Here is a 27,873-nt window from a genome sequence, read left to right as displayed (position 1 = left end):
CCAGATAATATATCAGTTTCTCGACATTCCCCATTCTTGTAAACAACTCAGTGAATTTCGTCTCCATGGTAATGATCAACCAACGTATTACAGCAAGATCCTCCAAGTCAGCAACGACCTTCGTCAGCATTGATGTAATGTTCGACAGTTGACGCATGATCTTTTCCACCGCACCGGCCTGTTGTTCAGGGGCTTCAGCTTGAACACAAAGGTGTCTTTTAATGTCTCCAGAGCCTGAGGATTTTTAATTCTTTTACATATTGTCTTCATAGAACAGTTATGAAACGGTGTGTATTGAATCTCACCAGATTATGAGACAAGTATTAAAACTAGCAAAGTTCGCAGTGCTTGCCATTCACACATACGAACCTCACATGCCACCACGCGACCCCATTTCCCGTTATTAATTTTTATATGAGAACTCTTTTAAGCAGTTTAAGAAGTTCTGAATTTATTTTTTAAACGCTAATAGTATATTTTCACTTTATTAATGTCCTGTGCCCCCTGACTCATGGATGTTGTGCAGGAGCAGAGATCGGAAATGGCAGATTTCTGAGACTGAGACATCTGAGACTAATAAATACATCACTTACTGAAATGGTTTTCCAGTCGCCTTCTAGAAAATTCCTCAGAGGTGTGAGGAAGTTGATGGCAGATGTTTGTAGGAATTCCCTCTCTGCTCCTCCCAATCTCCTCTGAAACTCTCCCACAGTGATCAAAGAACTGCCTGAAAACACAAGAATTCACAAAAAGGAAATAATAATCTAATAAACAATAGGGTAGGACAGGACAAGACAGTAATTCATTAATGGGGGGGGGGCTTAGGGGTCACAGCCGTATACATAATTTGACATTAGGTCATAACAATTAACAATAAAAATAGCAATTCAATTAAAATTATGGAATCAGGAATAAAAACACAAATATCATGCGAAAAACAGTAAGTATAGAGTGTGCTGGACAATAACCTCAACACCATTAACTGCCTGCCTTTTCTTCACCACTGATAAAGAGAGCGAAAGTGTGACCTCTAGTTACTGAAAACGGGCAAAGCACAAAAGGAGATGTCAGGCAGAATGTTTTTGATGGTGTCGGTCAGATACTAAATGGTAACAAATACTAAACATTCTGACTAACGTCTTTTGTATTCCAAAGGAAAAAGAACATCATAGCGGTTTGCAACAACATGAGGGTTAGTAACGTATAACAAATTCTTGGTTTGACTTGTTCAATCAATATGTACACAGGTGGAGGGAAAAACGTAATTAAATCATTTTCTGTCATTATGCTAGAAGCCAAGCAGTAGAATACAGGAAAATGAGGAAAGCAGGAAAAAGAACATATGGGAGTTAGAGCATATGATGTCATATGAACAGCATTTTTGGCATTATTTAGATTACCACCAAAAAAAAACTGACTCGTCTATCTTTTACTTGTGTATATACATACATATACATATACACATATATATATATATATATATATATAAACATTTAGGTTTCAGTGAGGCACTTCAAATGGAAGTCAATGGGGCCAATTTTTGAAGGGTTTAAAAAGGCAGAAATGTGAAGCTTATAATTTTTTATTCCAAGCACTTCTTTTTCAAACAGAAATTTGAAAACTATGTTCAGAACTTTAACTACTCCAAAGAGTTCTCATCAAAAAAATCCATCATGTGCAGCAATGACAGCTTTGCAGAACCTTGGCATACTAGCTGTCAGTTTGTCCAGATACTTGGGTGATATTTCACCCTACACTTCCTGTAGCACTTGCCATAGATGTGGCTGTCTTGTCTGGCACTTCTCACGCACCTTACAGTCTAGATGATCCCACAAAAGCTCAATGCGGTTAAGATCCATAACATTCTTTTCCAATGATCTGTTGTCCAATGGGTTTCTTTGCCCACTCTAACCTTTTGTTTTTGTTTGTCGGTTTCAAAAGTGGCTTTTTCTTTGCAATTCTTCCAATAAGGTCTGCACCCCTGAGTCTTCCCTTTACTGTTGTACATGAAACTGGTGTTGAGCGGGTAGAATTCAATGAATCTTTCAGCTGAGGACATGTGAGGCATCTATTTCTCAAACTAGAGACTCTGATGTACTTATCCTCTTGTTTAGTTGTACATCTGGCCTTACACATTTCTTTCCGTCCTTGTTAGAGCCAATTGTCCTTAGAATGAAATCTTCCAATTTTTTGGCAATTCCAAGCATTGTATAACCTTCATTCCTCAAAACAATGATTGACTGACAAGTTTCTAAAAAGTGTATTTTTTTTTGCCATTTTTGAACTAATATTGACCTTAAGAGATGGCAGTCTATTGCATACTGTGGCAACTCAAAAACAAACACAAAGATAATATTAAGCTTCATGTAACAAACCAAATAGCTTTCAACTGTGTTTGATATAATGGCAAGTGGTTTTCTAGTACTAAATTAGCAATTTAGCATAATTACTCAAGGATAAGGTGTTGGAGTGATGGCTGCTGAAATGGGCAATCTGGATTTGATCAAAAATGACTTTCAAAGAGTGATGGTGCCGTTTTTACATCAGTAATGTCCCGATTATAGTTTGTGATCAGTTTAATGCAACTTTGCTGAATTAAAGTCCCAATTTCCTTTTGAAACAGCAAAATCTGAACATTATTCAAAATTTTTGGCCACCAGTGTATTTGAGCTGTAAAGTTGTTTAAACCATAATTTTTTGTCATTTTAGGGTTTATTGACATACATCGTCATGGCAATGCAATAACTTTACACCGAAAAGGTTAGAAAGCGATTTTATCACACTAAAATCATGTTGTTATCACACATACTGTTATGTCTCGTGGCTATAATTTTGAAGCAAAGTGTATTTTAACGTTTACGGATTGGCACCATTCACGCCCATTGTAAAGGCCTCTCTATAATCCAGATTTTTGCCTTTTTTTAATTTATTTTTTTAAGAAAAGGAGGGACGAGACAAAATCATTTTTTGCGGTAAATCAATATTATGCGACAAATGCGATCGAGTTTAACTTATTTTGAACATGCAATATTCCTTAAATTGCCATCTTAACCATAAAACTCTATACTAGGATCAAGTTCAGAGCAAGGAAATATGTACTGTAGGTAGTAACCCCTTAAATTTCTTTGTAGCAGTGATTTAGAATAATAATAATAATAATAATAAAAAAAAGGACTACATATATTTTGCTGCTCTGGAATGACTGTACAAACCATATGGAGTTCCTGGTCCAAAGTCCTTCGCAGCATCCTGCATATACTGTCCCAGCAGTTCTGCATTGGTGGCTCTGGATGGAATCTTTTTGTCCAATTTCTCATAGAAGAACCCTTCAATACGTGCACCTAAACAAACATTCACATCAGTAAGGAAGACATAGTGCTTTATTGAAGCCTCAAATAAACTCATACTCCCAAATACTGTAAAAAGAACCACCCTTAAGTGTTCAAGCATCTTGCCCCACTAATTGAAACCAACAATCCACAAACCAGTAAATTTGGGAGGAAAGGGGGATGGGAGAAACCAAATCTCACAAATTGAACTTAACTCACAACTGATTACTTAAATGCCCAAAGAGCGCATATTATATTTTCAAATTCAGTTAATTTTTTAATCAAGAACAGCATCTATAAAAAATTCAAAACCCACAAATGATAGAATTCTGATTGTTACTTCTATTCAAGAGCTTTTCTCTAAAATTATTTTTCTCTATATGCTGCTTCTCAGGTGAATGCATCTTTTTAAATGATTTTTACATATGTTAAAATATTTGTATTTTTAATATTATATTCAACATTCTCAGATAACAATTTTTTTCTTCTGCAGTATAGTTCCTGAAGTAAATGTACATGGTTTTAAATGATTGATATTTTTATTGGATCACAAGCAAAAACAAAATCATAAACGTATTTTGTTGCAGTGTATAATGGGGCGAAGACTTCCTCTCTCACCATTTTGTTCACATCAATCCATCATTAACTCACTAAAAACAAACTCTCTCTTATTAATAAAGCTGCTTATTGCCTTATTCACAATAAGAAGTGCACAGTGACATATATTATGATTTAATAAGTCACAATCACGTTCAAATTTAGCTGCAGCAAATGCGCGCTCCAGGGATAAGCATCCCCTGACAGAGTGTGCCTCAGCCGGATGAAGTTTCAATGTCTCCCACTTAGATCGAGACATTTGCTCAACTCATAGAAGAGGTGCTGACCACTGAATGCCAGTTTAGGATAGAGGCCGACCGATTAATCGGCGATTTTTAGCATTTTTTAACATAATCGGCCAATATCCAAGTATATCAAGCCGATTATTAGGCAGGCGCATCTGTGGGCAGCCTAGTGTTGTTGTGGAACACGTGTTCGACGCACGCTGCCCCTAGAGTCATTTTCCAGCAGAGTGAGCAGACCTCATCCAGTGCCTAAGGAAGGAGCTATGCTCCTTGGAGAAAATGGTAAGGATTAAATTTGTATAACTTATTTATATTTAATTAAAAACTTTTGATATGTTACTACCAACTTCGAGAAAAAACGCGACATGACGTTCGGCTACTTTGGATATTGATAGCGTAGTTGAAGTTGCATTATCACAGCAGAAGGGTTGCGATCATGTCACAATAAGTAAGCAAGAATTTTGCAATTACAGACAGTGAATCTGAGACTTTTATTTGTTCTGTTTGTGTGACTTATATTTGAGAGGGTTGTCACTCAATGCAGAGAAAGAAGTAATAAAAAAGATACCAACGCACTATAGGCTAGTGAAGGACTGGCTTTGGTAAGCTCGGACGTTATCGGTTCTGCTGTCGGTACTGGAGAAATTAAGAAAATACATTTATTATTGCTATAAAGAGAAAGTTATTTTATCTCACCAGCCATTTATATGTATAATAATATGAAACCATTTGTCTGTGATGCAATTTAGCTATTCGCAGTCAGAGAGAGAGAGAGAGAGATCTCCCGCACAGCGAGCACAACACGAGCCCTGCTTAATGAGTGACAGAACTAAACATTCAAACGTAGCCTGGTTACACTTTAGATCTGTGATATTAGTCTGATTTTATTTTAGATTTCGCCTTCCAAAGATTATAAAAAGAATATTTATACATAAGCCACATTCTGCCTAGCACAACTTCCTTCCCTTCACAGCGGTGCACTGACATTTCTCCCTAAAACTCAAACTTAACGTCAGAATCAGCACGATCGGTGATTGTAAAATGCAGTCTAGCTACTGTTGCTAAATTGCGTGACGCGTTTAATTATAAAAAGAGCGCAAGAGATACCGTTCCCAAGGCGGCGCGCGTTCCGAAACAGACCACAACGAGACAAGCAAAGTATAGGCTACTTTAGGTTTCATGTGCGCGTCTAAACGATCAACTATACACAAAAATATGTCAAAACGACCGGCTTGGAGATTCACTTAAACACAGTTTATGTCTTAAATGGACGTAATTATGGAAATAGTTGGGAGAAAATATGCTGCATCAGGAGCCTATTAGACTCGGTCTTAAAGGGGAAGCAGTCTAATAAACATGCTGACGATTGAGCCATTACTGCGAATTAAACAACAAAAGGCAAAGAAAAAAATCACTTACAGCTCTTGAACGAATAACTTCTGCATTAATAAGCATTAATCTATGATAAACTATGCAGTGTTATTTTACAATTGATTACTTTATTAGATTTCTTTTTAGACCACACCTGAACAGTAATGTTAGTAGACCTTCCTGAAATTAAATCACTGTGCCTATATAACGTTTATCTTTGTTTAATATATATAACAAAAAGAACCGTTAAGAATACCGTTAAAGTACCGGATCGATAAGCAGTATCGGTAAGATAGTAATACCATTAAAACCTTAACGATACCCATCCCTAGTTATGCCTGTGCTTCTCTTGGATGCTCTGAATATTGGATTACGTGTCTGGATTGCCCCTTAATTAAAGCTGCATTTGGATCTCAACCTTCGTGTCTCAGAGCAGTTCGTAACACCTGCTTTGTTTATTTAATATATTTGTTATACATTATTTATACAATATGTTTTTACATTATTTTTAATTTAAGTGTACAAGTGCAGATTGGTCAAGTGTTCAATAAATGTATTTGTTGAGAAATTTTGCCTATCTTAAGTAATTATTTGTGTTACATTTTATCTTTCAAATAAAAGGTTCAAATAAGAGGTTAAAAACAAGCACATATAAAATAAATCGGCAGCATTAATCGGCCATTGGCCGACCCGGATTTCAAAAGATCGGCATCGGCCTGAAAAAAAAAACAATATCGGTCGACCTCTAGTTTAGGAGTTTGTAGTTATTTACATGACTTGCTTCTGTATTATTTGAACTTTAATAAAAGCTATAATGCATTAAATATAACTGCATTTAAGATGTAACACCGGGGTGTTTCCTTTAAAGAGCTCCGACTCCACTTATTCCACAACAAAAGTGCTTCTGTATTTACTTATTTGGTATTTTTGTATAATCCCCTGGTACTTTGCAATCTACATCACCTGAAGCAGTGTTGAAAGTTTATATTGTATCTGGACTGTGACTGGAATCACGCATCATCATTAGAGTTTCATATGATCTCATGTTACGTTAAATGAGATCAAACGACTATTCGACAATGAAACATTTTGTAGACAAAATAGAAGACAAAAAACCAGATGGCTTTTTAAAATGGCAAAATGTCAGAGTTATATTCTTTGACAGTATAGAATCCTTTCCAGCTCGGAGCACAACTAACTATTTGAATTGATGACCAGACTTGACAAAAGGTTAATAAATTCTTATTAAATCTGTTAGAACTGTCTGGCTAAAACCTAACAATGTTTTAACAAATAAGCTTATAAGTTTCAAATTTAAGAGTATCATACCAAAAAGGTATAGCTCACCCTTTTTGTCTTCCTGGGAAGAAAGTAAAGCGGGTTTAAGGGTAAGTAAATTGACAGAAATGACAGAGCTTTAATTTTTGGGTGAACCAAACCTTAAGAAAAGGAATGGACAGATACATTTACAAGAATGTTTCTATGTTTAAAATATGTTCACCCCAAGTTTGCAAATTCATCCACAAACGGATAATGAGAGAAACCAACTCCACACGTTTCCTCTAATACTAAATATTAATCATTAGGAGAAAGAGATTAGGTTTGTGACCCAAAGCACGGGCCACTGGGAGTAGAGAGAGACTTACCAGTTTGGTCAACTGGAGCATGGAAAGAGTTAGAAAGAACAGGTTAGTGTTCTTACAAGCACAGTCATTGGGCCATCTGAACCTCTCAGACTTATATCAAAAAGCTTAAATTTGCAAAAGGCATCCCAGAGTCTCATTAAGATCGCTAAAGGGTCTGAAACCTGTGGCCATATCAGTGATCAACATCAATATTTCACATCCATTTATTTACTAATTTGGTAAGTAGCAGTGTAATAAGCAAAATTATGTTCTGATCAGCTTGTCTGGATATTTCTTTCAATAATAATTGCAGTACATTATCCCTTATCACTTTGATTGGAAGCAAAGGAGTGAAAAAAGGACAAGAACAATAAAACGACAAAGACAATACATTTACATAACATGTTAACTAATACAGTAACACCTTATCCTAACCCACCATTCCCATTTTAATATGGTTGGCGGGCATCATATTTTGCTAGCTGTCTGTAGAGCCATTTGTAGACATTCTCAAATAAAACTCTTATGACTTTTTCACAGGTGTTAAACGGAATGTCTTATTTCTGACACAGTGGTGTAATACAAGCAAATTGACAATTTGATGAGGATATATTTGGATGTTAACAAACATTCAAAAGCGTTGCTCTTTCTCCTAGAATAACAAGTAAATGTTAATGCATACAGTAGAACATGTTGGGCTAAATATTGACTAGACAAGTTCACACATTTTAAACTTATATCTATTTGAGGATTTTAACTTAAATGTTTTACTCTGAAATTGTGTCGCATAAGCCAAGTTTAACCCTTTAAGCTCGGATGGGCCTGCGAGAAAAAATAATTGTCAAAATATTACTAACTACAGTCTTGACCAACATAAAATGGGTATTGGCACTTTCCAATGCATGCAAGCATTATGAACAAAACTGAACAAGTACTTTGAAATTTGCAGACAAATCAGAAGTGTTCAGTTTTGATCATTTATATACATAAAGAATTTGCACTGTACATATTATTGCAATCAGTAAAAACATTAAACTCATCAAAAAGCCATGTGTCATTGTTGTTGGAAAGCTCTCAAAGAGTAGAATACAACCATTATATGTCTTTGATATTTATGTTTCATGTGAACAGGTGTTGCTTATTTGCTGCATTTATGCTTTTTACTTAACGAAAAAGAAACAGAGCATAAAATAACACATATCATCACTTCGTGGGCAATTATCTTTCAAACATGCACAAACAGTAATCGGATGCATAGGTTATTAGATAACCCACACAAAGCACAATGTTACATATGGCCACCAGGAGACAGCACCAAGTAAATGACTCGTGCAGACTCATTCAGCCAAAAGGCACTAATTCTGTGAAATGCCATTCCTAAAATAATGTTTGCATGCTATGCAAACCTTAAGTCATTGTTTTGTTTGCAATTGTAACTCGTTTTCATATACAATTATTATGTTTTATTTGTTTGCAGATGCTTTCAGACACTTTTTTTTACGTTTTTGGACACTAGGATAAATAATTTTTGTAATGTTTTAACTTTTGATTGTTTTGTTCTATCAACACAAACATTTTCTCAGTTACAGTTGACATGATTGGGAACAAAACAAAAGCAGTTTTGCCGAGACACCTTATTTACACCCAGAGAAATATAATGTAAAAAAAAGTAAATTTTTGGCTGAAGTATTTTGTGATTTTTCAGACGTTTTTTAGGATAAGAGTCTCATAATGTATCATAATCTATATCACTAAAACAATTGTGAAGTTTTCTTCACAGTGATACCAAACACCTCCTTGTTTTTTGTTGAGTTATAAGCCTTTAATTTGGTGTATGCCACTGAATTATGAACAACTGAACTCTGGAGTTGAGCCTCACGTGGCAACAACCATGGTGGCGTCTCACAATGAAAGGTGTGCCTGGGGATTTCCTGTAGATCTACCCGGCCTCCCGAACAATGAAGTGAGTTTAATCAACAACGCACTCAATGCTCCAAGGTATGACACCTCTACACTACTTCCTAGTCATTCTACAAGAGTAAAAGAAACACCAATGTATCATGGAAACGCTTACCTGTGCCGAAATCCTGCAGTAAAAAGGCAGACATCATGTAAGATATTTCAGACTGCTAATCATGCGAAGGTCCTATGGGATCCGAAAGTGAAACCGAGAGGACTCTTTGGCGGTCACTTGAATATAAGAAGCATTGTTGCAAAGAGTGAACAGTTGTCTCATTTAATATCCAATTCAAACTTGGACTTCCTTTGTATCTCTGAAACGTGGTTGCAGCAATCATCATCTTCTAGTGTTTTTACTATGCCTGGATATCAATGTTTTAGACGGGATAGATCTTCTGGAAGGAGGGGAGTGTTAATTTATGTTAAAGATAGCATTAAGTGTGAACGTCTCATGTTTAACTCCGCTAATGATTTAGAATTTGTGGGGTTGAAAATGATTCTATCTCCTCAAATGTCATTTATTGTTTTATGTGTATATAGGCCCCTTCTGCTAACAATACATTCTATGATCAACTTACAGGAATTTTAAAAGAATGTAATCTTAACAAAGAAATAATTCTTATGGGTGATTTTAATTTGAATTGGGAAGATAAATTAAAGAGGAAAAAATTCAAAATTGTCGTAGATAAATTTAATCTAAATCAGTTAATTAAAGGGCCAACTAGAATTGCTAAATCTTCAAAGACACAGTTAGACTTAATATTTGCTAATAAACCTGAAAGGATAATCAAGAGTTATAATTTGATCACTGGGTTATCTGATCACAATTTAACTTTAGTTGCACGGAAACTAACGAAAAACAGATTTAAAAATAATATAGTAACTCCTACTAATGTTTTTCATTGTATACCTAAAGGAAAATTAGCAGCATTTGATGAAGAAATAGCAGAGCTAGAGTGGAATGATATTCTATCCTCCAAGGATATAGATTACGGTTGTAATACATTTTATAATAGAATTAATTCTGTAAGAGAGAAATTTACTGTTGGTGTTCAGAAGAAATTCAAGCATAAGAATGTTTTACCGTGGTTCAATGAGAATTTATGGACGCTAATGAAGAGTAGGGATTCAGCATTGAAGAAAGCTATTAGGACTGGAAGAGATATTGATAGGCTTTGTTACAAGGGTCTGCGTAACAAAGTTATTCGAGAGTTGAGAGTAGCCAAATCTAATTATTATCTTCATCAAATGAGTGAGGCTAAAGGGAATAGTAAGCTAATTTGGAAAAACATAAATACTCTTTTACGAAAGGAACCAAATTTTATAGGAGATATCAATCTTAAAGTTGAGGGAAAGTTAATTGAAGATGATTCTGCCATTGCTACTATTTTTAATAATTATTTTATTGACTCCGTTAAAGAATTAGGGGATACATTTTCAAAAAGGGAAATAAATATCAGTCCAGTTGAGGATGTATGTAAAAGTTTTAATCTAATCAAGGTAAATGAAACGCAAGTTAATAAAGTTATTAGCTCATTGAAAATTCAAAATGTAAAGATGCTCATTATTTGGATACTGTGTTTGTTAAAACTCACAAAGATAGTTTAACCCCGGTCGTTACTCATTTAATTAATCTGTCATTTGAAAGTAGTGTTTTTCCCACTGCGTGGAAAAAAGCTATTGTTACTCCTATTTTTAAATCTGGAGACCATTATAAAGTTAGTAACTACAGACCCATAAGCATACTGCCAGTACTCTCTAAGATTGCAGAGAAGATTGTTTTTGAACAGCTGACATCCCATCTTAACACCATTGAGGTTGGCCTACATTGTATGCAGTTTGGTTTCAGAATAAATCATTCAACCGAAACAGCTACTTTACATTTAATAGAGCAAATAAAATCTAAAGTTGACAAAGGAGGATTTGTTGGGGCTATATTTTTAGATCTACGTAAGGCCTTTGATACTGTTAATCATACAGTTCTCCTTTCTAAATTGTCTACTTTCCACTTTTCACCTGAATCTTTGGCATGGGTATCCTCATACTTATTTAACAGAGAACAATGTGTAAAAATTAAAGGGGTCAAGTCCTGTGATCTGCATTGTACAATGGGTGTACCCCAAGGATCAGTACTAGGTCCTTTACTATTTAGTTTGTATATTAATGATCTTCCGCAACAGTGTGAAGGGATACAAGTACAAATGTATGCTGATGATACTGTTATTTTTACACATGCGAAAACAGCAGAATTAGCGGCTGAGAAGTTAAAAGCTGCTATAGAAAGGATCACACAGTGGCTGGAACAGTCATGTCTTACCTTAAACATCAGTAAAACAAAGGGAATTTTTTTCTCTAAAACAAATGTTAAATCTCCTGATGTTGATATTTTTATTAACGGTGAAAAGTTAGAAATAGTAAATGAGCTCAATTACCTTGGTATAATATTGGACTCAAATCTCAGTTTTAAAAAACATGTAAAGAAAATGGTGAGGAATATTAAATATAATATGGCAAATTTTAGACAAATTAGACAGTGTCTTTTTTTGATGTAGCTAAGGCTTTTATGCATGCTACAATCTTTTCTCACATGTCTTACTGTTTGACATGTTGGGGTCAAGCGGGTGAAACTGTTATTAAACCCTTAAAATCTCTATATAAACAGACATTAAAAATTTTAGATAAAAAACCTAACCATTTTCATTTTTGTAGGATCATAGAGAAACATAATTTTCTAACCTTTGACAACTTTAGACTTTATTCAAGTTTGTGTATGGTTCATAAAATCCTTAATGGTCTGGCTCCTTCTGTATTATGTGACTTTATTAATCTTCGCTGTGAAACCTCTGTGAGATCTACCAGACTATCACTTATGAGCAATTGTCTGGTTCCTTTTCGTCGTTCCGCATTTGGACTATCATCTTTCGCAGTGAAAGCCACTAATCAATGGAATGCCCTACCAGAGGACATAAAAGGGTGTAAAGCTCATGGTTTTTTAAATTGAAGTTAAAATCCTTTTAATACTGGAACCAATTATGTAACCATTGAGATTGTTGTAGTTAAATTGTTTGATTTATTAATGTTTTTCTATGGCCTTGACAGTATGTGTGTATGAATGTATTGTATGTGAATATAGGTATTGTTTGTGTAATGTTTTGTTAGCTTTGTCTCGTTTGGGGGACTACGGATGAAAAATAGCCTCTGGCTAAATCCGGTACAATACATGAAATGGACATTTTATGTTAAAAATTGTGCATGGTCCCTACTTAAATAAATAAATGAATGAATGAATGAAATCTTTAAAAAAAAAAAAAACAGAATTAAAGGGTTAAATCATCCAATATGTAAAAATGTGTAAAGCCTTTGTTAAGTCTTACTTGGGTTGGGCTGAAGCAGCACCTCAGTCTGTCGGAAGATCTTCTCAGTCCAGTTTTTGGTGCAATCTGCTCGAGCAATCAGGTTCTCCAAGTGGGCGTCTAGTTCAGTCTTTTCTGCCTGGCCAAGTTTCTCCTCTGTGTACTGGAAAACATCAGAAACAATTAAATCTGTCTGTTTTGTATAATACTGTAAGAGCAGCACACAGAGAAATGTTTCAATGCACAATAGCAACAGCAATGGGAATATCAGCAATTCTAACTGGAGAACACACATAATTTTGGTCTGTCTGAATGAGTTATCAAATGATTTCTTACAGTGCTAAACAGAGTACAATATACAGTGAGGAAAATAAGTATTTGAACACCCTGCTATTTTGCAAGTTCTCCCACTTGGAAATCATGGAGGGGTCTGAAATTGTCAACGTAGGTGCATGTCCACTGTGAGAGACATAATCTAAAAAAACAAATCCAGAAATCACAATGTATGATTTTTTTAACTATTTATTTGTATGATACAGCTGCAAATAAGTATTTGAACACCTGTCTATCAGCTAGAATTCTGACCCTCAAAGACCTGTTAGTCTGCCTTTAAAATGTCCACCTCCACTCCATTTATTATCCTAAATTAGATGCACCTGTTTGAGGTCGTTAGCTGCATAAAGACACCTGTCCACCCCATACAATCAGTAAGAATCCAACTACTAACATGGCCAAGACCAAAGAGCTGTCCAAAGACACTAGAGACAAAATTGTACACCTCCACAAGGCTGTAAAGGGCTACGGGGAAATTGCCAAGCAGCTTGGTGAAAAAAGGTCCACTGTTGGAGCAATCATTAGAAAATGGAAGAACCTAAACATGACTGTCAATCTCCCTCGGACTGGGGCTCCATGCAAGATCTCACCTCATGGGGTCTCAATGATCCTAAGAAAGGTGAGAAATCAGCCCAGAACTACACGGGAGGAGCTGGTCAATGACCTGAAAAGAGCTGGGACCACCGTTTCCAAGATTACTGTTGGTAATACACTAAGATGACATGGTTTGAAATCATGCATGGCACGGAAGGTTCCCCTGCTTAAACCAGCACATGTCAAGGCCCGTCTTAAGTTTGCCAATGACCATTTGGATGATCCAGAGGAGTCATGGGAGAAAGTCATGTGGTCAGATGAGACCAAAATAGAACTTTTTGGTCATAATTCCACTAACCGTGTTTGGAGGAAGAAGAATGATGAGTACCATCCCAAGAACACCATCCCTACTGTGAAGCATGGGGGTGATAGCATCATGCTTTGGGGGTGTTTTTCTGCACATGGGACAGGGCTGACTGCACTGTATTAAGGAGAGGATGACCGGGGCCATGTATTGCGAGATTTTGGGGAACAACCTCCTTCCCTCAGTTAGAGCATTGAAGATGGGTCGAGGCTGGGTCTTCCAACATGACAATGACCCGAAGCACACAGCCAGGATAACCAAAGAGTGGCTCTGTAAGAAGCATTTCAAGGTTCTGGCGTGGCCTAGCCAGTCTCCAGACCTAAACCCAATAGAGAATCTTTGGAGGGAGCTCAAACTCCGTGTTTCTCAGCGACAGCCCAGAAACCTGACTGATCTAGAGAAGATCTGTGTGGAGGAGTGGGCCAAAATCCCTCCTGCAGTGTGTGCAAACGTTTGACCTCTGTAATTGCAAACAAAGGCTACTGTACCAAATATTAACATTGATTTTCTCAGGTGTTCAAATACTTATTTGCAGCTGTATCATACAAATAAATAGTTAAAAAAATCATACATTGTGATTTCTGGATTTTTTTTTTTAGATTATGTCTCTCACAGTGGACATGCACCTACGATGAAAATTTCAGACCCCTCCATGATTTCGAAGTGGGAGAACTTGCAAAATAGCAGGGTGTTCAAATACTTATTTTCCTCACTGTATAACAATGCTCAAATAATGAGCAAATCCAATTTTAAGTCTTTTTGGTAAATAATTTAGGTATTTGTAAATGGTTTACTCAAATACTGAATATTATCAGCAAGACAGAGAAAATAACTTTACGGTTATTCACAAGATTTTCTGACACTATGCCATACTCCATTTTGGTTTAGCATTTTTACACACTGTTTGAAAGTTCACCTCAAGCAGCAACAAATGCCATAAATCAGATACATCACATTTGAGGGCAGCAAAAACAGGAATCATTTTCTGGCATATAATACATTTTATTCCCATATAGAATGTGATCAAATATTTACATCCCCTTATGTCATTTTGAAATTAAAATCTTGATGTTGAAGAAAAAATTATGGACATTGTCAGTCAACTACCTCCAAGTTAAATATTCACAAAAGTTGACTGTACTACTGCACTGTAAATCCTAATGTTGTCATTACTGGAAAAATCAAATGGTCTGCACTAATATAGCGCCTTTGTAACCTTAGCGGTATTCAAAGCTGCCATGCAAGGTGCTAGCCTACCATTGGGAGCAACATGGGATTCAGCATCTTACCCAAGGACACTTGTGTATGGCATGTGGAGTCCTGTTGGCTGGGAATCCAACCACCAACCCTGCGATTAGTGGGCTACCCGCTCTACTACCTGAGCCACAGCCACCCCAATTCTCTTAAACACTACTCGAAATGTCAAGTTTTGGGCTCATAACTCAAATATCTATGTTCATTGAACTGATTTATCTTAAAAATCCATAGACTTAAGATTTTAAGTGTTAAAAACACAAACGCTCGAGTACAAAATTGAGGCTATGGGGCTATACCCATAATCCCTTGTGCTTGAATCATTTAATTATGTTTCCTAAGTCACAGGGAACTGTTGGCACGATTCAAAAGAACCCACCACCAGGTCTCAATGATATTGTTCTGCTGAGATATGATGGTTGCTATTTGGTCATTAGGGTGTTCTATTTGATTGCTAGGGCAGGTCCAGTTGCTAATGTGTAATGGAATAGCTGCCTGCCGGCCCGTGTGAAACAAACCCACCACCATGTCTCTACCATATTCCGCTACTGAGAAAAAAAAGTTGGTATTTGGTTGCTAGGGTGTTCCATCTAGTTTATAGGGTGTGGCTAGGCAGTTGGTAGGGTGTTAAGGAAAGGCTTAAAGCCGGAGTCAAAAGAACCAACTTTCACACCTCTATGACATTCTACTGCTGAGATGTGAGTTTTGATGTATGATTACTAGGGTGTTCTGTCTGGTTGCTAGGGTTTATGCAGTTGCTAGTGATGGAGTGAAAGAAAGAATAGAGAGCGTGTTGGAGTGATAGAAAAGAAAGTGATGAGTGATTGATAGAAAAATATGAGTGGTGGAGTGATAGGATGCAGCTTGAATCCCTTTAAAGGTGTCATTACAGGAAAAAGTTCACACCTTTGAATGGAAGTCAATCGGAAATTGGCCCGTTCAGAAGTATGCTACAGAATTCCGTAATTCCGATCATTTAGAAAAGATATAGCAACCTGAGTCAGACCAGCCTGAAGGTCTGTGCAAAATGTGGTGTATGTAGATTAAAAGCTGTAGGAGTTTTTTTTTTTTGGTCTCAGAATAATAATAATAAATATAGCTGCAAGCAGCGATTAACGAGGTCTTTTAATTTCACATGCAAATTATATTAAGTATTCATTTGATAGCCTGAAAACAACTAAAACTATGTTAATGTGCCTTAATTTTGATAAACATCATGGGTGGTTTCACACAGATATGGTATTTTTTACATTCCTGACTGTTATAGCACCACCAAGAGGCAAAGGTATGCAATTTTTTTTCATGTGTCCTCTGAATAACCCCATACATAAGTCTCAAATCTCGTGAAAATACCTAATTTCATTCAAGAGTTATAACTGTTTAAGTAAAAGTTGCAATGCCCAGAGCTTGTTTTAGTGTAGCTTTGCGACGCTGAATCGAAGGTTAAAACTTGTTTTCATCATTATTAATAATGGGAATCCAGAGAATCTTTCTGCACTGATTTGGTTCTGATCGGGTGAATGGACTAGGACTAGATCAAAAAGCTGCTAAAAGATGATTTTGTTGATAGCGGCCATGTGTTTACAGGTACGTGACTGTCCTTATAATTGATGGCACCTTTGACACAGACACTGCATGCAAAATTTCAAGACATTTTGTCCAGCCATTCCATAGTTAGTTCCATTAAAAAAAAAAAAAAAAAACTTTTATACCACCACCAAGAGGTGGAGATTCACAATTGTTTTTGTTGTCCCTAGAATGACACCATACATACGTGTACCAATTTTGGTGAAAATATCTGATTCTGTTCAAGAACGTAAAATGTTTGTAATTTTTGTAAAAGTGCCACGCCCATTACAAACATTTTGGTATACCGTTTGATGATAAATAAAAATTCCTTTGATTCATTTTGGAACTCCAGAGAATCTTTCTGCACTGGTTTGGTTGAACGGCCTAGGACTAGTTCAAAAAAGTAATCTAATAAAATAATCTCAAGTATTTATTGAACATTTTGTTTCACAGAAATGGTCCTTAGGCAAAGTTGTTCAGAATGAGGAGATCTACAATATGGTATGATTAGCGTGTTTCTTTGTGAAATGGTAAAGCATACACAATGATTTACACGCATGTAAAACATGATAGCACCACAAGGTGGCCATTTTTTTTTTTTTCACATTTTGATACCTCATTCAGTCCAAGAGTTATAACAGTTCAAGAAAAAGTGTCCCTGCCCACTACGTACATTTTGGCATACAGTTTAAAGACCAATAACAATTAAAACAAATTATTTAACAACTATTCATATTGGGATAAATGCCTGGGATGTGTTAGTGCTGACAAAGATTTTTTATGATCACTGTAGCGCCAACGGTCAATCGGGGTGGACAATCGGGTGAGACTTTGGGTTCTAACTTTTCTCAAAGTTTCAGATCTCTAGGCCTTACGGTTTGGTCTGCACAATCAGATTTAGGGCAGAATAATTATAATAATAAATATCCTTACAAAAACAATAGGGTTTCTAGCCCTTCAGGCTTGAACCCCTAATAATAATAATAATAATAATAATAATAATAATAATAATAATAATGTTTAAATGGTAGAACAGTAGGTTGACTTTTTCAAGCATCTATTCTTCTTGCACAGTTACCTTAACTTAAATAACTTCAACAATACATGGGGGAATGGGAGACACGGTAGAGAATGTAACGGGCATCACGTGATACAGCCCTGTGGATGTGGCATCTGAAACTCTTCTAGAGAAACAATTCAACTTTCTATTAATGCTACTATAGGACTGTTCAAGCAAAATGAGCTGGGCCTTTAATCAGTGACAAATTCTCAGGGCCAGCAAAGCCTTCAATGCTGATCTAACATGCCAAATTAATACATATTTTTCATCCTTTCATTCTCAAATCACCTTTTTACCCATGTATTTGTAATCACTTTCCACTCTTAAATTAATCTACAAATGAATAGAGAAAAAAAAGGTGTATCCAGTCAGAATTTATTCCTTGATGCTTACAAGCAAAGTGTGACAACTGTTTCACAAATGGGATGTCCGAACAGCTCATGAATCTGAGCTCCACCCCCTCTGGCCTTCAGAATTTCTTCAGAATCCCTCAACAGTGCAAATGAATGAGCAACTAAAGTCAGACAGTCAGATTCATCAGACAATCAGATTGATTTCTTTGTTCTTGGTGGGTGTGATCTTTATGTCCCGGTCGAGGCCTTCTAACTGGCCTTGAGAGACGTAATCAAGTTTTAAGTGATGTACATAATTTAAAAGTGCAAGATCTTGTCATTACTGCCTCATCACCACTGAGAAAGAAATCCTTATGGATTTAAAAACACAAGATGTTCTGCATGACCGTGTGATTGCTTAATTTATTAAACAGGAAAGGAGGACTGATTTTCACTTCAAGCTAATTTTTGCATTGTTATAGCAACATCAGGAATTTCCTAAGTGTAAATTAGGCTGTTTGAGCATTCAGAGTCAGATCAAGTTTTGATAAGTAGTGCTGTGTTCCATTCAACTCGGAAAGTCGGATTTTACAACTTCCAACTAGGAAAAGTGCAATGGAATGCATCTTGAAGTCAGAATTACAACTTGTAGGCTTGTAGAGATTCTCAACTCTTGAGTTAATAATAATAATAAATGTGTTATCGATTAAACATTTAAAAAAAAAAAAAAAACACCAGCAGAAACAGGTGCATAACTACTGCAGCAGTATTTATCAGTTGGGTTGCTAGGAGACATCTATAATGAGAGTCAAAACCCTACTAAGCTAACGGGAGCATTGCAGTTCTGAATACTGGGGAATGGATTTAATTTATGACCGGAAATATCAAGTAGAAATATCCCACATCCAACTTGAATGGAATGCAGCACTATAGTGTATCCTGACGAGACAAAATTTATTGTAAGCAGCATTTAAATTGCAAATATTATTAGATTTATTTAGTTTTTCCAAGTATTATAGACCTCCTTGGTAGATTCATATGAAAAATTATGATTTTTGAATGTCTGTTCAGGAGGCATTCATTTCACAAAACCATCATGCTGCTGTTAAAATTAGCCTTGAGCATTAAGTGTCATTTCAAGTTCTGGTTTTCATGCATGGACGTGTTTTTAAAATGTCAACTAGTATTATAGCTGTTAAAAAACGTATGATGCCCAAAGGCATAGGGTGTCTTATTCATTGTCAAACTGTGATTTCTTAATGGCATGAATCACACTGAAGGCCTAGACTTAAAATTCACAGCCCACCACTGATTACACACACAAGTTTGGAATAATGTACAGATTTTAGTTTCTTAACCCTTGTGCATCAATTAAAAAAAGTTACACATAGGTTCATTATGGACAAAAATGGCCATGTCCAAAAACTGTCATAAAAATATTATAGATATTTATTTCCACTTTCACTGACATAATTTTTTTAACCAGCATTAGCTCTAATCATAATGACCAAACATTCATTCATTTTTAGAATTTTAACCCTTTAAACGCTGGTTTGTTTACATAATGCCACTGTTGTTTTTTTTAGGAAAAAATGAAAAATAGTAATTATTTTCAATTTAATAGATGCTAAGCAGAATTTTTTTTCTTTGATTATTAGAGCCTCGGATATGTCAATGATTAACAACAACATTCATTTTGATGCTTTCATATTTTTTATGCAGTATCAGATTAAAAAAAAGCTACCACTTAGGTCCATAATGGACAAAATGGCCATGTCAAAAAAGTGTCATAAAAATATTATAGAATAATATTTTTTTCTACTTTCACTGACTTATATTTTAACCAGCATCAGTTCTAATCATAATTACCAAACATTCATTTATTTTCAGAATTTAAACGCCGGTTTGTTTACATAATGCCACTGTTGTTTTTTATAAAAAATATAATAATTATAATTATTTTCAATTTAATAAATGCTAAACAGAATTTTTTTTTATTTTTATTATTAGAGCCTCAGACACATACAAACCACACTCTGAAATACATACCAACACACTCACACAATTACATATTCATAATGTATCTAATTGGCTCTATAATATGCATAAGCCAAAAACAGCAGAAAACAACAACAAAAGCGATGATATGCCAAACCTGAAAAAAATGGCACGATCTGGTAAAAAATATTTAAAATGTAAATTTTGAAGCCTTGCCAACATAATGAAATCATGTTAAACAAGATTGCATAATTTTATAGTTAAATGGCACTGGGATTAAAAATCGCAGTTTTAATGGGTTTCAATGTGCCATTTTTTGTCCAAAACGACGCTAAGAGGGAGTATTTTGTGTAACTAGTGCAAAAAATATTTTTTTTAAAAAATAGGGTGAAATATTAAAATTCCAATAAAAATTCACACCTGTGGAAAATTTTATGCAGTTAGCATTAACACAGACAAAGTTATCAAAAAAACAAAACTGAAAAAGCCAAAAATGTCCACAAGGATGCACAAGGGTTAAGGAAATTGGTAATTTAATTGCCAAAGTGGCATTCAACTGATCACAAAGTATAGTTAGGACATTACTGATGTAAAAAAAAAACAGAACCATTACTATTTTAAAAGTCATTTTTTATCAAATCTAGACAGACCCCATTTCCAGCACTCCAACACCTTGTCCATGAGTAAGCATGCTAAATTGCTAATTTGGTACTAGAATACTTGCCATTGTAACAAACACAGTTGAAAGCTATTTGGTTCATTTAATGAAGTTAACACGTGTTACAGAGTATGCAATAGACTGACATGTCTTAAGGTCAAAAATCTCATAAACTCATCAGTCAATCATTGTTTTAAGGAATGAAGGATATACAATGCTTGAAATTGACAAAAATATCAATTTCATTTCATACAAAGGTGTACACTACGGTCTTTAAAGACAAAGGACAATTGGCTCTAACAAGGACAAAAAAAGAGATGTGGAAGGCCAGATGTACAACTTAACAAAGAGGATAAGTACATTAGAGTCTCTAGTTTGAGAAATAGATGCCTCACATGTCCTCAGCTGAAAGATTCATTGAATTACAACACAGGGGTGCAGACCTTATGGGAAGAATTGCAAAGAAAAAGCCACTTTAGAAAAAAAAAAAGAAATGGTTAGAGTGAGCAAAGAAACAGACATTGGACCACAGATCATTGGAAAAGTGTTACGGATCTTAAACCCATTTGAGCTATTGTGGGATCAGCTAGACTGTAAGGTATGTGAGACGTGCCCGACAAGACAGCCACATCAATGGCAAGTGCTACAGGAAGCGTAGGGTGAAATGTCACCGTAGTATTGTATTGTCGAAGAAACTGAAAAACATACATTTCAAAATAATAACTACAATTTTATTTCATTAAACATTTTGAATGTTCTTACCTACAACAGCTGATAGGATGGATTTTAAATTATGATTCAAAATCAATTTATTTTTTTATTTTTTTAAGCAAACTTTTGTAAATGTGGCCCCGGTTTGATCGGTTGCTTGGGACCTCAGAAATCGTGAACCCGCCCCTGAATACTTCATTATGCTTGAGCGACAGAGGAAATATAAAATCTCAAGCCACTGATGATGATCAGTAGCTTATAACTAACCAAGTGCCCTTTGACTCTCACTGATAAACAGTAAGCTCCCAGATCACTGCTGAGCAGATTTCCAGACTGACATGCTGAAAAATGATGGTGCTTATTTGGGAAGACCCCTGCTGACAGTGCATCAAAAAAGTGAATGAGAAAAAAAAACAGTTGCAGCTTTAAATAAATGACATCCATAAGCTAGGAGTATAGCAGTTCACATACTGTTTCATTTACCTGCACAACTCAAAATACAGGCTCATTAATGAAAATAAATGTACCTGTATTTTGAGTTGTGCTGTTATATTTTTTCCCTCTATACATTTTTGCCATAACTTGCACCTCTGAACATATGGTGAGGGTTTACTTAAGTATCTTCTAAAACAAATTAATTTACCACAACAAAGACACTGAAACAAGTGTTTACCCATGCAATAATATCGTGTGACAGCACATGGGATATTTTATTTTATGCATAGGCTATGTTTTATAGAAACTATCAACTGTCAGACCTTGAAACAATTTCCAAGTTCAGTTTCCAAGTATATATAAATAAATAAATGTTTCATATTTTTTTTATATAATATATGAATGAATTAGGCTTTAGATATTCATCAAAATTAAACATTATTTGCTAAACAACAACATTGCCCTCGATGGGACATATTTACACCCTTTAATTAAGCATAGAATAACCGTGGGAGAATTCAGCTGGTGACTGTCACATGAACAGACATTAATAATAGATGTTGGCTTGGCAGGCGTCTATCAGCTTACAATGACGAGGAAAATACAGATAAACGCAAAATGACCAATGACATACGGAACATCTCTTCAAAAATAATAGATAAATATATACAGTAAGGGACGGCCCTGAATGTTCTCGTAAGCCTATATAAAGGGCAACAGAGCAAAGATTTTCATTCATTCGCTCCAGTCCCGCTGCGCACATCCATCCATAAGGCACGTCGTCACCTAAGGCTGAATGCAATAAACGTAAGGTAAACAAAAGCGTCGGCTCAATTCATACCTGAACAGCACGAGTGAAGAAGACACCTGCATCCGACGCCAGTTTCTTGACATTGAAATCCATCTTGTTAGCGTTTTCACTGTGTGAGCTTCACCAACACCAGTTTGCTGGTTATCCCTGCAACGGGATCGATTTTTCTGGACCAGGCTGAATGTTCATCTTCTTTTTGTGTTTTATAGCGGTTGGAAAACAAACGATAAGTGCGTTCCCGCCACCTACTGGGCTGGAGTGTGGACCATTGATGGAAAAAACCATTCTAACTTCTAAATCCTATTAAAGAGTTCTACATTTCTTAAGTATCTCATTAATGCATTATATATTTTATGATAATTCAAGTCATTAAGCAGCAGTGTTTTAAGAGTAAGATTTCCTATCCGCATTTTGCCTCATTTGCTATTACTCTATTTTTATCATTAATAATTTCTAGCAGATTAGAATCTACTAATGGTAAAGGGAATAGCCAAGGTGAAATAGGTGACTCCACAGGATTGGGCTTCTTCTTCTGCAATCCATCCAAAACTTCTTAAATTGGCTGACTCATATTCCCAGCATTTTACCAATACTTTTTTAACTGGATGAGTTTCATAGTGTCCTTTTACTGTAATCCAATAAATCAACATTAATTTTAGTCTTCTAATATCAAGAGGAAGTTCACTCATTTCTACCTGTAAAGCAGGATTAGGAGAAGATCTGAGAGCACCACAACATATACGTAATGCCTGTGATTGAATTATTTCTACTTTCTGCAGCATAGTTTTAGATGCAGACCCATATGCTATACATCCATAATCTATTAGTTGACCTAATTAATGCACAATATATTATATTCAATGAGTGACGCCTGGTACCTTCAAGGCTGAATCGACAGCGCAGCCTGTACTTTAATGAGCCTACCTACCATCTTACTTCGAGCATCCTATACGCTGCCTGGTTCCTATGCCTGATGATCATAACTTTCTTATTCAGTCTCATGGTAAAGACGAATAATATATTATAATATAATAATGAAGTTTAATGAGTAAGGTCAAAATTATTCAAAAACCATTTAAAATTCTGTATTTTTTCTCATTAACCCTGATTAGCCACTTTCTTAGTATGGATTTCCCCTTACATGTTCCAAATAGCCTAATTTCCCAGTTTCTCCCCATTTTCTGGTTTATCTTAGTGCTGAATAGAAGACCATGTGCCACAAAATTTTTTCGCAATACCAGCCAAGTAGGTGTGCATTAATGGCATAATCTTTTACTGCATATCTGAGAATGAGCTGACAGAATAAATGTAAAGAAGAGGAGATACAGATTTTAAATATTATTTTTATTATAATGCATTAATCTTTCAGTTAAAAATAACATCTGACCATCTTATGTGGCTTCACATAGGCCTAACAGTTGCTGAAAATACTGAATGACAGTAGGAAGGGTCCCTGCTGCTGTTGATATTTGGAAAGTCAGACTATATGTTGGTATAAAGGGAATAGTTTAACTAAAAATCTCATTATCTGTAGCTCTGTAGGCCCATGCAATGCAAGTGAATGGTGGGCAGAACTTTGAAGGTAAAAAAAAAGAACATAAAGGCAGCATAAAAGTAATCCACATGACATATGACAGGTGTGGGTGAGAAACAGAGCAATATTTAAGCTCTTTTTTTATTGTTTTACTATATATTCTCCTCCCTGCCCAGTAGGTGGTAATATGCACAAATAATTGTAATCACCAAAAACAAAGAAGAATGTGAAGGTGAAAGTGGAGATTTATAGTAAAAAAGTATTGATCTGTTTCTTACCTACACCTATCATATCACTTCTGAAGACATAGATTTTACCACTGGAGGCATATTAATACTTAAATGCTTCCTTTATATGCTTTTTGGACCTTCAATGTTCTTCCCACCATTTACTTATATGTATGGACCTACAGAGCTGGCATGAGGGTAAGTAAATGATGAGATTTTTCATTTTTTGGGTGAACTATCTATTTAAACTTCCATTAGCTCAAGTGGTAGCATTGTGGTAATACCACTCAGATCATGGGTTTGATTCCCAGGGAACACACATATGATATCAAACACGCAGCTTGAATGCACTGTAAGTGTTTACTAAACGCCTAAATTTACATTTATTTGGACGACTGCTAAAAATCTATTTCAGGCTAAAAGTCTTTCTGTCGTGGCACCTAGTTTTCCATTGGCAACACAGGCTTTAAAACAATAAATGTAGCCAGTACTGCATAATTAATTTGCCATTTCAAAAGCAGGCCTAAATTAAAGGCTACCCCTCCTCTAATCTTATTTATGTTTTCATAAGTTTTCTCCCTACACATGTAACCTCCCTCTGACGGTCAATATTAAATAAATCAGTACTAGTAGCCTAGATGGAATCAGTGTAATGGTCTATATCAGGGTTTCCCAAAGGGGGTTCGTGAGAGAGTGCAGAAGATTGCGTACAGAAATATGTCCGTCATTTAATGTTTTTTTTTTTTTTTAAACGGATATTTCCAAATGTTGTCCGTCATTTAACAAATAAATAACAAGAACATAACTTAAACCACGTGAGTCAATTCTTCAAACCAAAGTTGTCTTTGGCTTCAGTGCAATTGTTTTACCTCAATTAGATGAAAGCGCAAAAGAAAATTACACGCTACTCTCCAAACAAAGTTATGATGTAACATTACTTTTACGACGCAATCATGCTTTAAAAGTAAGAACCCTTCATTAAACTGACAATGTATGCCCCGTAGTCCTGAAAAAGTGGATGAATGTGCCTGTGATGGATGTGCCTCCTTGCCTGTAGGCTACAGTTAACTGCTTGTGCGCTGGTTCTGTTCACTGCCTAACCGACCTGTTGAAGGAGGTTTATTATGGGTCTTTAAGGTGTCGATTAGGCGGCCGCCATCTATTTCCTTGCACGGCAGCCGAAAATTAAAATATAGGATAATCTATGGCGTTAGAAGTTGGACATAACAGCGCAAGCGCAAAAACACAGCGCGCAAGTGAATTTCAACAGTGTGAGCACGATGACACAGCTCGCACGTAAAATGTAAACCTGCAGAACTTGCAAATCACAAACTCTAGCACAAAAAATATGATTGTGCACACAACTTAACATGTCCCACACTCGCGCGAGTTCTTTTCTGCACACAAGTCGGTTTTGAAACTCAGGGGCGGGGCCCAATCCTTTCTGTTAACAAATGCTATTGGCTGCTGACCAAATACTGTATTGATTGGCTGCATCTCTTCGAATCTCTCGTGATTGGCTGTTGTTGGACGAGAACAGACAGAAAGCGGGAAATTTTTATTTTTTACAAGAAAAAACATACAAAACTCTCTTAGTGGAGAAATAAGAAATATACATTAATTGGAACAATACAATTATTGTCAGTGTAATTGAAAGAAAAGCATCCCCTACACAATACTGAACAACAAAAAGCAAACAACAAGGGGGTATTGGTTTAAAAAAAAAAAAAAAAAAGTCTCGAGATCAAAAGGCTTGAGAAAAAATTTAAATATTAAAGAAAACATTTAAATAAAAGCATTAGACGTAGCATACAAGTGGAAATTTATCGAAACAATTGTCTGGATATATCCCTACACATCTTTCTTGCAATTTTACTAGACTTTACTTATTTCAGTGAGGAAAATACAATTTATAATCGTTCATAAACCATGAAAAAGAAGGCTTCGAATATCTCCACTTACTATAATGAATGATATTTACCCATGAGGACAATCATATTAACCAAATCAGAAAGGGATGAATCTACATTATGGATCCATATAAAAGAGAATTTGTGATAAGTCAAACATCAGGATGTCATCAATCTTAAATGACAGCAAAATATGTAAATCAGACCAGAAGCTTTTGGCCATAGGACATACAAATAACAAGTGTTCCAGAGTCTAATCAGCTGCCTTACAAAATACACAGGGATCTACTTCCAATTTAAACCTCTTTCTAAGAAAGTCAGCAACCGGATATATTTTATAAATAATTTTAAAGTGAGTCTCTTTGACTTTAGGGGAAATGGGCATTTGATGAATTTGAACTGTGGTTTATCTATGGGCAAGGCATTCATATTTGGAATTTGTACACACAATCCTCTATTATAATCCAAAAACATTTTGTTATATAAATACATTTGTTATAACATTTTCTGTAATGTAAATTATATTCATTAATTACTAGATTTGGTTAGGTTGGTGAAAGACTTATTCTCACATATCAATGTGTTTTGGATTAACGGTAATATCGGTATTGATTTACACATTTTATTATACTCTCTATAAGTGCGGTTAAGATTATACTTGAGCAAAAATGCAAAATGTCCCAAAAAGTTACCATTATCATCTAATTTATCATTCACAAACACAATACCCTTCTCATACCAATCACTCTTAAACAATGATTTCATATTAATTGTAATGAACCTAGGGTGGATCCATGGGGAAAAAAGTTGTGGGTAGCTAAATATAATTTTACAGTTTATTGGAGAAGTTGTTTGTGGAAGTTTGATAATTTAATAGGAATCTTAGATACCTCAATAACATTTTAAAAGAAATTCAGGCCCACCTATTTTATTAAATAGAAATCTAGAGATCTATCACATAGAGTAAGTATGATTTCAACCATTTACACGTAAATGCCCCAAAAATGTATTCAAAAAGTCCAAGGCATTGATACCAACCTTATCATTCTCTTTCAATGACTGTGAATTCCTAATATAATGGGTTTTATTTTTACAAAGGAGGGAACTGGGAAGATTGGGAATCGGATGATGGCAGTCAGTAAAGAGGTTAAGGTTTCTTTCTAAATTCCGCCTTAATTTCTTTTAGCTGTAAGATGTTTTGTGCGTTTATATATATATATATATATGTATGTGTGTGTGTGTGTGTGTGTTTTCTGTCTTTGATAATAACTGAAAATAGGTGGAAATATAGAACGCAGCAAGGCGTTTAGTGAACCTGTTTAGCGGTACCCTATCTATCCATCTAACGTTAATGTTGAAGGGAACGTTAGTGTTTCACAAAATGGTAAGTGTAGATAGCTAGTGCCAGATAGTTCCCAGCTTGTTTGTGTGGTACTGCAAGGGCTGTCCACTACTCATCAGCCTACATTAATTCATTATATAGATGAAATGCAGACTCAGAGAGGAAGCCAGTCAGGCCCTGGGACCCTTGGGGCTGGGAAAGCAGAGCAGGTGCAGCAGAATAAGGCCAGGTTAGGAAATCAAGTGTACATAAAATATAATATTATTACAGGAATGTCTCTCTGAAATGTTTGATTCTGATTTGTCAGTTGCAACATTATAAG

The 27,873-nt window shown here is 35.6% G+C and overlaps 1 protein-coding gene across 6 annotated transcripts in view; it reads right to left on the bottom strand.

Annotated features, from left to right (window-relative positions):
- The window catches only part of LOC127621940 (endophilin-B2-like), a 38,044-nt gene extending 15,320 nt beyond the window's left edge, over nt 1–22,724 (bottom strand). For all 6 annotated transcript variants that reach the window (XM_052095774.1, XM_052095808.1, XM_052095766.1 and 3 more), the window contains exons 1-4: nt 22,569–22,724; nt 12,501–12,642; nt 3,213–3,341; nt 594–727 (exon numbers count right to left, since the gene is read on the bottom strand). In XM_052095774.1, coding sequence (XP_051951734.1) covers nt 594–727; nt 3,213–3,341; nt 12,501–12,642; nt 22,569–22,631 — 468 coding nt within the window. In that variant the 5' untranslated portion in view covers nt 22,632–22,724. The remainder of the gene's footprint in view (nt 1–593; nt 728–3,212; nt 3,342–12,500; nt 12,643–22,568) is intronic.
- Between the last annotated feature and the right edge of the window lie 5,149 nt (nt 22,725–27,873).

This window comes from Xyrauchen texanus, chromosome 3, assembly GCF_025860055.1.
Source record: "Xyrauchen texanus isolate HMW12.3.18 chromosome 3, RBS_HiC_50CHRs, whole genome shotgun sequence".
NCBI lineage: Eukaryota > Metazoa > Chordata > Actinopteri > Cypriniformes > Catostomidae > Xyrauchen > Xyrauchen texanus.
The sequence above is the reverse complement of the archived record's forward strand: the minus strand, read 5'-3'. Positions and strand labels throughout refer to the sequence as shown.